The 15,909-nt window shown below is 50.1% G+C and overlaps 4 protein-coding genes across 4 annotated transcripts; all 4 read left to right on the forward strand.

Moving 5' to 3' along the window:
• Positions 1 to 162: 162 nt before the first annotated feature.
• Positions 163 to 615, forward strand: CGCA056_v002019 (uncharacterized protein; the record flags this gene model as incomplete). Its single annotated transcript, XM_037317278.1, has 2 exons — positions 163 to 254; positions 354 to 615. The coding sequence occupies 2 exons, from the start codon at positions 163 to 165 to the stop codon at positions 613 to 615; spliced, it is 354 nt and encodes a 117-aa protein (XP_037185668.1).
• A 567-nt stretch (positions 616 to 1,182) lies between these two features.
• On the forward strand, positions 1,183 to 1,518 carry CGCA056_v002020 (uncharacterized protein; the record flags this gene model as incomplete). Its single annotated transcript, XM_037317279.1, has 1 exon — positions 1,183 to 1,518. The coding sequence occupies one exon, from the start codon at positions 1,183 to 1,185 to the stop codon at positions 1,516 to 1,518; it is 336 nt and encodes a 111-aa protein (XP_037185536.1).
• Positions 1,519 to 3,419: 1,901 nt separating this feature from the next.
• Positions 3,420 to 5,777, forward strand: CGCA056_v002021 (Retrotransposon-derived protein PEG10; the record flags this gene model as incomplete). The annotated part of the gene is made up of 1 exon (XM_037317280.1): positions 3,420 to 5,777. One exon carries the CDS (start codon positions 3,420 to 3,422, stop codon positions 5,775 to 5,777), a length of 2,358 nt encoding a protein of 785 aa, XP_037185535.1.
• Positions 5,778 to 10,975: 5,198 nt separating this feature from the next.
• Positions 10,976 to 11,773, forward strand: CGCA056_v002022 (uncharacterized protein; the record flags this gene model as incomplete). Its single annotated transcript, XM_037317281.1, has 2 exons — positions 10,976 to 11,188; positions 11,570 to 11,773. 2 exons carry the CDS (start codon positions 10,976 to 10,978, stop codon positions 11,771 to 11,773), a joined length of 417 nt encoding a protein of 138 aa, XP_037185534.1.
• Positions 11,774 to 15,909: the final 4,136 nt, after the last annotated feature.

Here is a 15,909-nt window from a genome sequence, read left to right on the forward strand (position 1 = left end):
TTTACAACTCAACCTACGCATGCGTCTCGTCTCATCCACAGCACTCCCACCCTCTCAACCACTTAGCCACCCTTGAGGGAAAAAAAAAAAAACAAAGGGGGGGAGAACTCCTGGGACTCATCGATAAAGATAATACAGCAGCTAGAAGTACGCATTATCGTAATGACTGAAGCGCCCAGCAAGCAGCGGAAGAGGAAGCGTGATGAGAGCGACAACAAGAAAGCAGCCGCAGCAGCACTATCAGGGTCTAGGAGGTGGGTCTAGGCCAGGAGGGAAGATGAGACCGGCGCACACTTCACAGAAACCTCGTCGGTGTGAGAACAGGCGCAACCTTTCCTCCTCACTATCGCTAGGATGCCAGTCGACATGCTGGAAACAGCCTGGAGCATCAGCAGGAACCACCCAATCAACCCAGCCTACGTCCAGGAGCTGCTACACGCCTTCAGGAGTGGCGGGCTGAAACGGCGCGCGCCTGAGAACCGTATTGCCGTCCTCTGCAGCGCTGAGGAAGTCAGGCGTATAAAGCAGGATGGCGGCGACGTGGAGGAGGCTGACAATAGTAACGACGACAATAAAGACGACGACAGCCCTCGCAAGCTATCCTTCCTACGATAGTCTGAAGTGACTGGGGGGCGTAAGGCTGAGGTGATAGCTGGTTAGTACTGCATCTAGGCGCTCTGCAAGTATGTTAAGGAGATAGGAGCGCCTGGTTCTAAACTGTGGTAGGTGTGCAAGCTCTACGACAAAGGTAAGAAGCAGGCCCTAAGAGGATGGTTCACAAGAGGCTGATAGATAATATAGAAAAAACCTAAAGACCACCTCCTGCGCAACCTAAGCATCAAGCTGCGTGTTAACCAGTGGGACCTAAACCTGCCTAATAACCACAGGCAGATCTAGACGCAGCTTGCGTCTGTCGCCTGTATAGGAGGGTGTGAAGATGAGGAGCTGGGCGCAGATGACTCTGTCCAGCATATCGTTAAGGCGCTCCGCCTCAGCAGCGAGAAGCAATTCCTAACGCAGAGGCTCGTCACGCTGTAGAACCACTAGAGGTGGCGGCCTATCATGATATGGTGGTGCTACATAAGGTTAGGGCTTGATTCCTTCAACATCTCATACTTTGAGTGGATAGCCAGCCTCTGTATTGATAAGTACTAGGTTGATGCCCTTAATGAGGTCCTCATTATGCTGGCCGACCTGCCTGCAGATAAGCAGGACCACATCTCGCCAGCTGACTGGGACCAGCTCTCAACCTGCCAAGCCGTCCCTAACATTACTAGCGTATTCTACACGCCTGGGCAGAGGCGACAGGTTGAAGGCTTCCTCACGACGCTTGATGATAACACCTACCGACTCGTCCATAATACTATCAGGGACTCCCTAGTGCTCATGTTTCCCAAACTGAGGCGTATTCTCCACTGCAGGAGGACGGAGATCCAGACGGCCGTCTGCATACTCCACCATGTGATCTGCTGGATCAGCTCAGAGCAGGCCGCAGCTGTCGACGCCGTCAGGCCCTAGGATAAGAATAAGCCCCTCCTCTAGGAGCACCTGTCGATAGCGTTGGACGAGCTGGCCTCGCGCAGGGGCTGGGCTCCTGGGTCCTTCCCTGCGATTGCAGCCGTCCAGCTCCAGAGACGCATTCTTAACTATGTGCGGGATAACCTGACTGAGTTCCAGGCGCTGGAGCTGCTCCCGCTCCTGGATAACAACGCAACGGCTGAGAGGGGGGACAGCAAAGACGGCAGCTCATATGCATAGCGCTTCCATCACATCCTGTGGGCACAGCTGCTGCAGCTTGTCTGGCAGATGACCGATAGGGAGGGCCACACGCTGCGCCTATCGTAGGAGATAGAGCGCGCGACCAGGAGGAGCAAGCGTGAGGCTAAGGTCTCCACTATTGTGCAGGGGTTATACGCCAGCCTGTCTAAGCTTGTCGGCAGGCAGCATAACGTTGCATCTATGCAGTTTTTCCAGCAGCAGGCGGGGGAGCTTGTTAACGCCTTCCTCACATCCTATAATAGGTCTGCAGCGCTGCTGCCGCTAGACCGCCCAGACGATCCAACCCAGCTAACGTGGGACGCGCCTGTTACAACCAGGCAGTCTTCCTACTAGCGCCAACCCACCAGCAGCAAGGAGGACGACAACGACGACGACGACAACAACAACAACAGAGACGACGCTGAGCGCGCAGCACGACCCAGCTGCCGCCGCCGCAGCACCCTCCCTTCCTCGTCCTCGCTGCCGCCGCTGTCGCATCAGGTGCCAGCGACCCCCGCAGGCCAGAAACCAGTGCCACGCTGGAAGCTGGGGCCTAAAGCCAGGAAACAGGCCAGCGCCTCAGCAGTCTAGTAGGCGTAGGGGCCCTGCTGGGGTCACCTATATAGAGACAATAAATGCGAGAAAGTGAACCCTAGTTAAGTCTTAGCCTTTAGGAGACGTGGCCAATCGAATATGTCTCAGTAAACATATGCGCCCGCAGGGCATATACATATAAGGTTTCTCTTATTCCCTTAATAAGTAGGTCTCACAGACAGAGTTTAATAACTTATCTATAGGCGACCATTATCAGCCTTCTGCCCCTGGGGGCGCCTATTGGGGAGGCACGCAGGCGTACTGCAGTAGACGCCGCTGTGTGCCTGCCTCTTATGCCTATAGGATGGCAGGGTTTGCAGAAGGAGAAGGATGACTAGCAGCAAGCAACCAGCCTGCCACCTATAGGATAACTAGTTCGTAGGTGGTTGGTCTCCTCCTAGCAGACGATATACACGTAGGTAGTCCTGCGTAGTGTACAGAGGGCGTTTTATAGGAAACCTCAGCCTATATATATGTTACGACCCGACAGGCATGACACGTTGGAACAGCCCCGCCTGGCATCTCGGCGGCTAACACAGAACATATGTAAGCAGTAACACAGGTGTAACCAGGAACCATCGGGAAAGGAAGAACTATGGTACAGGTCACGTGATTTCGGGAACAGCACGGATACAGGGCAAAGATGGATATGTTGGATATGTCCGCTATCCCAGCTATCCATGGATATGTTGGATAGCACGGATATCCTACATAGCCACCACAAGAGATACTGTGCAGAACTTGTATATAGTATGACCTGAGCCTGGCTCATGGTCAGACTTCCATAGCTCTTCAGCAATCAACTTAGTATTCATCCTCAGGATACTCTCAGCTTACCTTCACTGCGAATTACTTGTTGAGTCTAAGACTGATCACCTTAGCCTCTGAAGATCTGATCTACTGTTAGCCTACGACCTATGACCCAGACCACGACCAAGTGTACTGTTATTACGTCTCAATCTCCAGCTTCTGTTAGCAGACCCTACTGTCGGATAGCTGACCGTAACACTTTGATTGCTCCTGTTCAGTAAGTTGACCATTGACACCTACTAACAGTACAGACAAGAATGTCTTCACGCGCCTCCGCCAAGTCACCCACTCCGGGAAGCTCTTCTTCCTCCAAACAGCCTGTCAAGAGCCTGGCTGAGGAACTCGAGGGAGCTCCGATGGCAGTGGACTCGGACGACGAAGTCACCCTCAAAAAGGAAACCTACGACAAGCTTCGAGCCCGAGTCAAGAAAGGAGACGACGACATTGCTAAGGTCCAGGCCATGTACAACGAAACCGCCAACGAACTCCAGGGCCTCAAACAGATGATCCAGGAGCTCGGCAACGGACCCCAGAGACTTACGGACCTCGAAAACGGAATCGCTCGCCTAGGAGGACAAGGCAGCAACCCTCTCATACAGGAACTACAAAACGAAGTCAACACCCTTCGGGCTGCTGCCAACATCGTCACTACCCCCACTGGGGGACGACAGAAACTCAAGCTCAGTGCCCCTATCACCTACGACGGCACCCCTGGACAACTCAAGTCATTCCTGATCCAAGTCAAGAACTACCAAAACTTCCACCATGGAGACTTCACCAGTCAAACCGAGAAAGTCGTCCATGCCGCCACTTACCTACGAGGACGAGCCCTCAAATGGTTTGAACCCATCCAGGAAGAATTCCTCAAGTACGAAACCCTGGACGAGTGCTCCACCGAGACCCGAGACATCTACAGCAGTTTTCAGGGATTCGAAGATGCCCTACGATCTCTCTTCCAGGACCCCGATGAAAAGCGACAAGCTGAAAGAGATCTCGCACAACTGCGACAGACTAAGTCAACCAAGGAGTACGCCGCCATGTTCAGACAGCTCAGCATTCAGCTCGACCTCACCGAGGAAACCAAGATCTTCATGTTCTATCAGGGACTTAAAGACGAAGTCAAGGACGAAATCGTCAAGATCGATCGCCCCGAAGACTTCCTTCAGTATGCCGACCTCGCAATCAAGATCGACAACAGGCTATTCGAACGACGCAAAGAAAAGGGCGAAAAACGACAAGGACCCAACACGGGACGCAAGTACCAGTGGCAACCCCAGCACAAGTTCAACAACCAGCGGAACGACAACAGACCCCGCAGCAACTGGAACAACAATCGACAAAGCACCGCTTACGGACAACACAGCGGACCCATGGATCTCAGCATGATGACTAAACCCAACGACAGGAAGCCTTGGAACCCCAAGTGCTACAACTGCAACAAGCAAGGCCACATCGCCAAAGACTGCAGACAACCCAAGAAACTTCCCTGGAAACCAGTAGCCGAACGACCTCGACAAGTCAACACGATTGCAAAAGCCTCACATGCATCCCAATCTTGGACCGGATGCTACGACGATGACTGCCGAATCCACCTCGAAGACAAAGAAATGTCAGGACACTACCCAAGGGACAGCAACCCTGGACGATCCGGATACGACATGAGTGCCCCGGATACTCGCCCCAGAACCCTGGCAATGATGCATTCCAGCAACAGCAGAGTCGCCAGAAAGCCAGTTGAACAACTCAACGAGATGCTACGAATCCAGCGACTAGAACCAATCACCTCACATGAAGATACCCGACAAACGCGTCTACGCCAACAAGAATCAGAGGAAGAACCAGAACATCAGCATGATCCTCTGACAGAACAACAACTTCTCAGTATGACCAGCAACTGGACTTTTGGAGAAGGCGAAAGCTCATCCTATGACTCGGACGAACCTCGCGATGTTGCCCGACAACGTGCTCAGACAGAGATCACCTATGGGTTCACCCCCAGTGTGGACGACTCTAGCTCTGAAGAGGAACCTGACGACCAGGAAGACAGAATCCAGCAACTCCTGAAGTACCAGGAAATCGACATGCTTCAAGACGAGCAACAACGCCACTTTTATGGCACCTCAGCAACCCAACGAGACCGGGACTACACCCCTCAGATACGCACGGAAGACCATCCCGCACTAAGAAGCAACCACCGACTTCACCGAACCCTCTTCTGGTCCCAATGTTTCCACGACAAATGCAAAGAACACATGGGAGAAAAGCACGACTACCAATTCTACCCCAGAAGACATAACGACGAGCCCATCCGCGAGATTTACTCGACATCCGCCATGATCGGATGGACCATGGTACTGTTCGAAGACCACCTCGCAGTCTTCAGACCCAGCCCCCAGTTTCCTATGAGATGCCAACATGACCACAACATGAAGTGGGACGAACGCCAACAAGACGAGTGCCAAGTACACTACCAAGAAAAAGCACGCGCATGGAGAGTCATGAAGAACGGACCAAGACCCCCGCAGATCAAGATCCGCGAGAACAGCCTCACGAAGGCACGACGAGAAGGAAAGCAAATTACCTACCCAGGACACTCAGGGCAGTCAAAAAACTAGACCCGCCTACCGACGAAGAACCACGACAGGCAACAAGGAAAAGGTTCATCCACCAAATGTCACAAGGACACAAGAACAACATAGAACTCGAAGTCACCATCAACGAACAAACAACACTCGCGCTGATTGACAGCGGAGCTGAAGCTAATTACATCGCCCCTCGAGCCATCAATAGGCTAGAAGTACAATGGGGAGGAAAAGAGCGACCCTATCAGTTACACACGGCAGAAGGAGAAGAATTCAAGTACGAAGGAGGTACCATCTACAATGAGACTGCGCCCCTCGAGATGAGCTACCTGAATCGAAAAGAAAGAATCCAATTCGACATTGCCGACATAGGGACATACGACATAGTGCTAGGATTACCCTGGCTACGAACAAGTAACCCACGGATAGATTGGAGCAAAGGCCAACTCCATTGGGACCACGACGACTCAGTCCCTGAGCAGCCCTGTCAAAACCAGGCCTCAAACGAGCCGATACAGCAAGAAACAGCAAAACGATACATCTGCTACCTCAAGGCAAAAGAAGCCACGTCACAACCATTGACAACGACGGATCTCGAACAAAAGAATGATCCACTTCTGTCTATCCCAGAAGAATACAGAGTTTACGAGAAACTCTTTGCAGCCGAATTAGAAACCGGACTGCCCGAACACACCAGTTTCGACCACGAAATACCCCTCAAAAAAGGGAAGGAACCACGCTTCAACAAAATCTACGGACTCAACCAGACAGAGATGGAAGCTCTAGACAAATACCTTGAAGAAAACCTCAAGAAGGGATACATCAGACCCTCAACGTCACCAGCAGGAAGCCCAATCCTGTTCGTACCCAAAAAGAACGGAAAACTACGATTATGCGTCGACTACCGCATGCTCAACGAAATGACGATTAAAAATCGTTACCCACTGCCACTTATCGACGAAATGAGACGACTCCTCCACGGAGCCAACTGGTTTACAGCTCTCGACCTCAAGGGAGCCTACAACCTGATCAGAATGAAGCAAGGCGAAGAATGGAAGACCGCCTTCAGGACACGAAAAGGACATTTCGAATATCTCGTCATGCCCTTCGGCCTTACCAACGCCCCTGCGACTTTTCAGAACATGATCAACCAAGTCCTACGCAAGTACGTCGATATTTGTGTAGTAGTCTATCTCGACGACATTCTCATCTTCTCACCAACACTTGAAAAACACAAAGGAGACGTGCACCACGTCTTACAAGCCCTCCAAGAAGCTAAGCTGTTGGTCGAGCCTGAGAAAAGCGAATTTCACACACAAAAAGTGGAATACCTCGGATTCACCATCACCCCTGGCAAAGTCTGCATGTCAGAAAACAAAGTCAAAGCCATCAAGGAATGGCCGGTACCCAACAACCTCAAGGAAGTCCAAGGATTCCTAGGTTTCGTCAACTTCTACCGCAAATTCATCAAAGACTATGGCAAGATCAACGCGGCCCTCACAAACCTCAGCCGCAAAGACACGCCCTTTACATGGGAAGAACCACAACGAACAGCATTCCAGAAGATCAAGGACCTCATCGCCAGTGAACCCGTCTTGGTCATCCCAGACCCGACAAAACAGTTCGAAGTAGAACCCGACGCATCCGACTATGCGATCGGGGCGCAACTATCTCAACGGGACTCAGAAGGACGACTACATCCGTGCGCCTTCTTCTCTCGCAAGCTCCACGGACCCGAACTCAACTATCAGATCCACGATAAGGAACTCATGGCAATCATTGAAGCCTTTAAGGAATGGAGACCTGAGCTCTCAGGAACCACCCACGAAGTACTTGTGTATTCAGATCACAAGAACCTTTCACACTTCACGACTTCGAAAGTGTTGAATAAAAGACAGATTAGATGGTCGGAATTCTTATCAGAATTCAACTTCCGAATCATCCACCGCAAAGGATCAGACAATGGCAGAGCCGACGCTCTTAGCCGAAGGCCGGACTACAACGTCCCAGTACCTGAAGAAACCCAGGTGATTCTCAAAGGAAACAACGACGGAGACCTCGTGCCAGCAACCAAACTCTTGATGATGGCTGGGCGATCTAGTACTAGCCTGACTAGCGAACTAGACGACGAAGCTATCATGGAATTTCATGCTCGCCCCGCACACGGTCACCAAGGTATCACGAAAACCTGGAAACGACTACGACAACAATATGGAGAAAAGGTCACTAGAGAACGTGTGGCAAAAGCGATTAAGGATTGTGAGGTCTGCCTCAAAAGCAAACCCGCTAGACATCAACCTTATGGTATGCTACAACCTTTGCCTGTGCCGCAAACCGCCTGGCAATCCATATCCCTCGACTTCATCGTCAAACTACCGAAGTCACGAGAGCCCCTTACGGGAGTACACTTTGACAGCGTTCTCGTCATCGTGGACCGACTCACGAAGTACGCCTACTTCATCCCGTACAAGGAAGCAAGCAATGCTGAAGAATGCGCCTACACATTCCTCAAGTACATCATCTCCAACCACGGAACACCCAAGGAAATTGTGTCAGACAGAGACAAGATCTTCACATCGAATTTCTGGAAATCAATCATGTCACACCTCGGCATTAAGCAGTCAATGTCCACTGCGTTCCACCCGCAGACCGACGGACAAACAGAACGAATCAACCAAATCCTCGAAACCTACCTCCACGCCTATGTTAACTACAACCAAGACAATTGGGTTACAATGCTACCAATAGCCTAATTCGCCTACAACAGCGCAATTGGAGAAAGCACCAAGGAATCCCCCTTCTACCTCAACTATGGATTCGAACCAACCGCCTATGGAGAACCCTGAGCAGGCCCAGCCGCAGTAAAAGCCGTCGCCTCAGTACGACAGATCAAGGATATCCAGAAAAATGCACGACAGGAACTCGAATTCGTACGACAAAGAATGACCAAGTTTAGCAACAAACGAAGGATTGAGGGACCAACCTTGAAAGAGGGAGATAGCGCCTACCTCATACGGCGAAACATCAAAACAAAACGACCAAGCGACAAACTTGACTACAAAAAACTCGGACCCTTCAAAATCTCACGAGTAATCTCACCAGTCAATTATGAACTCGAACTCCCGGGAACCATGAAGTGTCACCCAGTATTTCACATCTCACTACTCGAACCAGCCCCACGAGGTTCACGAACGGACGACCTCATCATCGTGGAAGACAATGAACCAGAGTACGAAGTAGAACGAATCATAGACCACCTCAAGGAGCCAGAAGGGTATCGATACCTCATCAAATGGAAAGGATACGGACACGAAGACAACACATGGGAACCAGCCAAAAACATCACCAACGCAGCGGAAGAACTCACGATCTACTGGCAACAACACCAAGAACGAGAAGTCACACCAGCACCCGTTATACTAGTCCAGAAGAACGCTGGATATAAGCGAATCAAGCACCCACATCGCTTCACCAAACCACCCACCGAAGCAGATCGACCGCGACAAGGAAAACCATTTATTCGCCTAGGAACACCAGAAACCAACTAAGAACCGCTTCCCGAGGACACCCCCGGAGAACCCTGTTCTGCAACAACGGGAACAGAGTCAAGTAACCCAAACTCAGCCAACAAGGAAGGAGATAAAGCCACATCGGGACAAACCGTATCCCAATCTCCGACAAAATCCACAGGAAGATGGTTAGAACCAGCAGAAGAAGGACGCGCCTCCTCCCGCCGACGCTGCTCCGCCTCTGCCTCCTCCCGTTCCACCCGCTCCAGCTCCTCCACACTATCGATACCACGACGCACCGCACGCATCATCTTCTCAAACCACATCTTCTTCTGTTTGCGAAGACGCTCGACCTTAGCGTCTAGAGCACGACGTTCCTCCTCAGCCTGTTCCAAGGCATCCTCAAGTTTTTGGTGTTGATCCCCGATACGCCGGAGTTGTTGCGCAGAAAGACCTTGGAGGTCACAGTAGGATTTACCGCCGTGAACGCATTCGGCACAACGAGAAGAATCCAAGGGAGAAACCTCACACGACGAGAAGCCGCGACGCTCGCAAGACGAGCAAACAGGCATGACGACAGAACGCTGAAGAATGGCGGAAAGTAAAGAATTCTTTTCAACTGTCTTTTTGGCAGGACGACTATCAGGCGACGACACAGCCTTTCGTTTTTGAACGCGACCTGACATGGTGTCAGCATCATGGGTAAATCAGAAAGCACGATTGATGGATCCCCAACCTGGGACCAACGACCTACTTATGCTGGGTCTTGAGGACAAGACCTTTGGAGAGGAGACCTGATGTTACGACCCGACAGGCATGACACGTTGGAACAGCCCCGCCTGGCATCTCGGCGGCTAACACAGAACATATGTAAGCAGTAACACAGGTGTAACCAGGAACCATCGGGAAAGGAAGAACTATGGTACAGGTCACGTGATTTCGGGAACAGCACGGATACAGGGCAAAGATGGATATGTTGGATATGTCCGCTATCCCAGCTATCCATGGATATGTTGGATAGCACGGATATCCTACATAGCCACCACAAGAGATACTGTGCAGAACTTGTATATAGTATGACCTGAGCCTGGCTCATGGTCAGACTTCCATAGCTCTTCAGCAATCAACTTAGTATTCATCCTCAGGATACTCTCAGCTTACCTTCACTGCGAATTACTTGTTGAGTCTAAGACTGATCACCTTAGCCTCTGAAGATCTGATCTACTGTTAGCCTACGACCTATGACCCAGACCACGACCAAGTGTACTGTTATTACGTCTCAATCTCCAGCTTCTGTTAGCAGACCCTACTGTCGGATAGCTGACCGTAACAATATAGATCACATATTATTAAGACCACGAAAAGCAAGGATACTATAACTATACTAAGATATCTATAAACTATAAAGGAGATGTTATTGCTGAGGTACTAGCAGATAGTAAAGGCTTTTCTGACGTAGGTGCTGCCTCTGACCTAGACTATGACAAGCTTTTCGTCTACGACCAGCAAGAGGATAAAGGCGACAATAGGCAAGCCGGCCACTAGTGGGCAGTTGACCACTCCTCAGGGCACCATAAGTTCTAAGGTATGCAGGCAGGTAGAAGGCATATAACCAAGAGTAAAGGAGGAAGCTAACTAACGTCTCCTAACCCCTCACCTGTAGCCAGACGCCTTATCAATAAGGTCCTTAACGACGATTTCAAGCCGGCCGACGCCCTCAAGATGCTCCAGGAGAAGCACACAGTTGATTTTGGGTCCTACGCGGGAGGCAGCGCCCCTGCGAAGCCTACAGACTCCTTCTTCCTGCAATTCTTTCTCAACTTCTTCAGCATTGTCGGCAAGCCGGGCAGCCCTATTATCAGGAGCGACAGGCCTGTCTTCGACAACATCAAGTTCTCCCTCGAGAGATACGCAGCGCCCTATAGCGCTAAGCACGTCAGCAGTATCCTGTTCGACGTCACTAGGCGTACTTTCAGGGTTGCAAAGGCTGGCACCTGAGAGGTCTGGTTTATCGTTATGCACCCTATAGTGGACGAGGCGACCGCGCAGCCGGCCCCCAGGCGCGAGGGTTCACGTGAGAGACAGACGGCCCCAGAGAAGAGCGGAATGCTGGCGGGGCTAGCATGCAAGCTGGCTGCATATATCGTGGGCGTCTTCTAGTCGCTGCAGCTGCTCGGCGAGGGGGTTGAGACCAGCTGGCGGCTGGGGATGAAGAACACCTAGCGCATAAGCTCCGCTAAATGGCATGTCTTCCAGCAGCAGTTCATGGACGGATGGGCTGCATAGGCTAGCACGCGCAACTGCGATCCGTACTAGCGACGCCACGAGCCAGCCTTCCACGCGTACGACTACAGGGCGAATATTGAGATCCAGATCAGCGATAATATATATAACCTCCCACAGGAACAGCATATATACCATAAAGGGGAAGAAGAGGAAGAGGAGGAGGAGGAGGAGGAGGAGGAGGAGGAGGAGGAGGAGGAGGATAATAGAGATGAAAACGTCCAGCAGGGGGTCTAAGAGCTCTCTATTAACGAGGGACGTAGCAGCCACTAGGATGCAGGGGATAGCGTAGAATACCAGCAGATGCTTAGGGACAGCAAGGACCTACAGAAGATAATCACAGAACTTAACGCCCGCTTCAACCTAGGTAGCATCGCTAGTATATTATATGCGCTTGCTACCTGCATCAACAGCAAGTCAGATAGCTTGCAGACGTGCTGCCTCCTCGCTAACTAGAACATAGTAGCGCAAGAGTATCCTAGCAGATGCAACTACACCTTCTACCTGCAGGCTTTCCACCCTAACAGTTAGGAGTCTAATCCCTAAACCAAATTTGGTTTGACAATTGGTCAGGATTGGTCGAAAAAATCTGCGCACGGTCCTGGTTTCTTATCAGAAAAGGTACAACACCAAAAAAATGGTTCGCCTATAGTAAAAACGGTCCTTGAGATACATTTCCTTCTCACAAGTGACCTTGTACGTAATCACACATTCATTTCTTAACTCGAATCACGCAATCCAGCACAGTAACCAGATTCCCACCTTAGAAACGGTTATAATACCCCTTCAGCCCAGGCATTAACAAGTCATTATGTACCTGCATAATAGCCCTAGATACATGTATCTATGTTCATGATAATTCCAATCGTATGAACTCCAGTACTCGACGTCCTGATGTCTGCGATGCACGCTTTTAGAGAGCTTCAGCTACATTATGACTACAAACTACATCTTCCATTGTTTTTTCTAGATTTTTTCCATCTATCTCATAATTGATATCGCACGAACTAGACCGACGCAGTAAGTCCAATATACTTACACAGAGATTGCCCACCTAAACTCCTCTACAGGTACTCATAGAACCTGTTAGCTACACCACAGTCCCATAATCCTTGTTCCCCTCACGTTCTCTAGGTATGTCTAACCAATAGTTGTGGTATTATTTGACCCACACTGAAACCCGCATAATCATTTTCGGTGTTGTGATCAAGTTACCGTTTTTATTGGCTAACCCACGTATGCGGTCTCCGTTCCGGATGTAAATCATCACACTAACCTAACCGTGGTCTCACCCTAGAAATCCGTGACTTTAAGCCTTGTATTGAATGGACTATCTCAAGTTCTACTGCCTTTATTTCTTCTATATAAAGTAGTACATTCCTCTGATGAAGATGTGATCCTAATTCCACATCAACCTTCACTTTTTTTATCAGTAATATCAAGCATCCCTTCCTAAATCCATACATCAACATCACCATGACAGGCACCTCAGAGGGGACGCTGAAGCGTGGCCGGGGTCGTCCGCGGAAGCATCCATTGAGGCCCGAAGATACGCCTCAGCCGAAGCGTGGACGTGGTCGGCCTCGAAAGCGTCCTCCGCTGGAGCAAACTGGTCATCATGTGAAGCTCCGACGCGGTCGGTCGCGGAAGCCTCAGGCTAGTCCTCCCACTGCGACCCCACCGTCTGGACAAAAACCACTTCCCAGAGTTTCACCAGACCCATCTTTCTCCCCCTCCCGTCACATTCGTCACCTATCCCTCGACTACATCTATCCAAAATATTCTTCTTTTTCCTCACCTGAACCCGAAACGCCTGTCGATAGTGCACGAAATGGCACCGGCACAGACTCCGGCCCTGGTTTATCGTTTTCGAAAGATATCTCCAAACCAGCCCCTGCAGGTCCCACGTCTCCTGCCGCCGGCGTAGGTCCCACTACTTCGCCATCTACTTTATCTCATCCCATCAACAAGATATCTTCGTCGACAATCCCTCACATTTACCCACCGTCCAGGGACAGCGAAGCTCTTCCTAGAGCAATGATGCAAATAAATGGTATGTGTAATGCATTCTTGCTATGTTTTTGTAACTCACATTAGAGTTCATATTAAAAATGGACTTGCTAACAGGTTAGGTAAAGCTCTTGACACTGCAGAATGCCCTTCCCTCCCTTTCCGAGAATGCGTCAAGGCCTCTCCTGAACTATTTTGCACCACTACCTCCTTTGCACAAGGCGATTGCCATTCACCTGGACCCGGGTCCTCGCAGTCGTCCGTCTCGTTCAAGTCACAGATTCCCATAACACCTGTACCTTACTCACCAGAGCTGTCATGTACGACCCCTACAGTAGGAGAAAGGGATTCGTGAGCATAGCAACCCTTCTATATGAAGTTGTAGTATAATATCGTTATTGTATAGACTTTGTCGATCATCAGAACCATCATGCTACAGTGATTGAAGACCCTCTTGAATGTAGCTTGCGATTGGTCGTGAGAAGAAGGACATAGGATATATCCAGATAGAGTTACTTCTTGTTTAATATGTAGGTTTCGCCTAACAGTTATGCAACTACTATCTTAATACGTCACCTCATTAACAATCGAGTCAACCGAATATCATACAATGAATTTTCTACTGTTAACCTAGTGCCTAGGTCGAAAAGAACTTCGTTCTTACGATGAGGTAAGTTTACCTGTCCACAATATCAGGACACTAGAACGAGTTAGGGTGGCAGTAATATTCCACATCGCTAGCAACAACAGTGCCTGTCTGAAGGCCCTCTCTATCCGTCTATGTTATAATGTTCTATCGAAAAAGGTTAAGAATAGCGGTGTATTTAATCCGTTGGCTACGCAGTTAGTATGATAGGTGCGGCCCTATCCTCGTAGTATTCATCAAGCGACGCCCCAGCAGAGTTCCAATCGTTAAATTGAAATTCGCAACGCCGAAGAGGATTGAGGAATGTAGAGGAAGAGGGGTCTAGTGAGGAATCTCCGCAGTGTGGCGAGGTACATCAGGTCATCGCTATAGTATACTGAGAGGTTCATAGAGATTAGCAACCTGCTTTACGATAACCTCAGCACGCAGAGGATATGCGAAAAGCCATCCAAAAGCCCCAGATTGAAGCTAAGTAACGCCACCACACATATGTGCCGTAGTCTATTCTCACATACGCTTGAAACCGCGGAGAATGAGTTGGCAGCAGTGCATAGGTGTAGTGTATTATAGTAATTAATGGATAAAACTAGGATGAAGAACCATTTGCGAAAAGACGAGATGGATTAATTGGTGTTGAATATGGTGGCGTAGGTGTGCAGACCACCCCAAAAGAGCCGTGTCTTTCCACTTTTCTCTTCCTGAGATATGACCGAAATGATTGGCCCGAAATGGTTCCCAGTTATTGCTTTTGCTGCCCCTCCAGCCAAGCTCTCAGGGATCACTATCCCATGTTCACAATCTCCAACGTCTCAGCCGCAGCCGCTCCTTTTAACCATTTTCATTCGTCACGTACGGTTTTCGAAACCCACTCAATCAAACAACTCCCGACACCGTTCTGTTCCCGAAGGAGCCGACACCTTAACCGGATAAGAACCTTATGTAGCTGCGGTGGGTCGTGATACCATTCACACCATTTCGTGGCCAATGAAATCGGTAGAAACCGATCTACACTCATACGACGTCCTCACTCCCTACCACAGTCTTACAACCTATACAGATTTGCAGCAAAAGACACGTCAATAATACCCAGAAGCATGCTAAGCCTGATCGCTACTTCTGGCTTATTTATTCTACCGTCGCTGAACATGACGTTTGCACTTTTCAGTCTGGGAACACTACCCTCAAACTGCATTCATTTTTGCCTTTCCAATCTCAGTACCCTCGTTCATGGAGTAACCACGTGCCCTTCTTCCTCCCCATATCTTGTTAATAATTTCTTCCACCCTTCTTCCCTATCTGTCGCATTAAAGCCACCATCTTGCTAGCATTCGCCGCCCATTGCAGCTCAATCCAGATATCGTCCGTTTGGAAACAGACCGAACAACCGTTGCGTTTCGTCTCAGCTGCGTCTATCGCAGTGTTGTTGTTGTTGTTGTTGTTGTTGTATTTAACGCCGTGGCGGCAAGGGCGCAGCCGCCCTTGCGGCCGACCTCCCGAGGGGTATATGGCGTGGAGGGCCGCAGGCTCAAGCTATATACTCTACAGTACACGCCTCTTCCTAACGTCCTCCAAATCTTGCCCATAGGCTACTATGTGTTCTATCCGTCCCTAGTTCCCGCTGGTTCCCTGGTTCCGTTATACTCGTCAGTTCCTCTACGAGGGGGGGGGGGTTCGTTACTAAGGCCTAGGTTCAGACCTAGGCCCTAGTACCGCGGGC

This window comes from Colletotrichum aenigma (assembly GCF_013390185.1).
Source record: "Colletotrichum aenigma strain Cg56 chromosome Unknown KSG_Cg56_contig01, whole genome shotgun sequence".
NCBI classification, from domain to species: domain Eukaryota; kingdom Fungi; phylum Ascomycota; class Sordariomycetes; order Glomerellales; family Glomerellaceae; genus Colletotrichum; species Colletotrichum aenigma.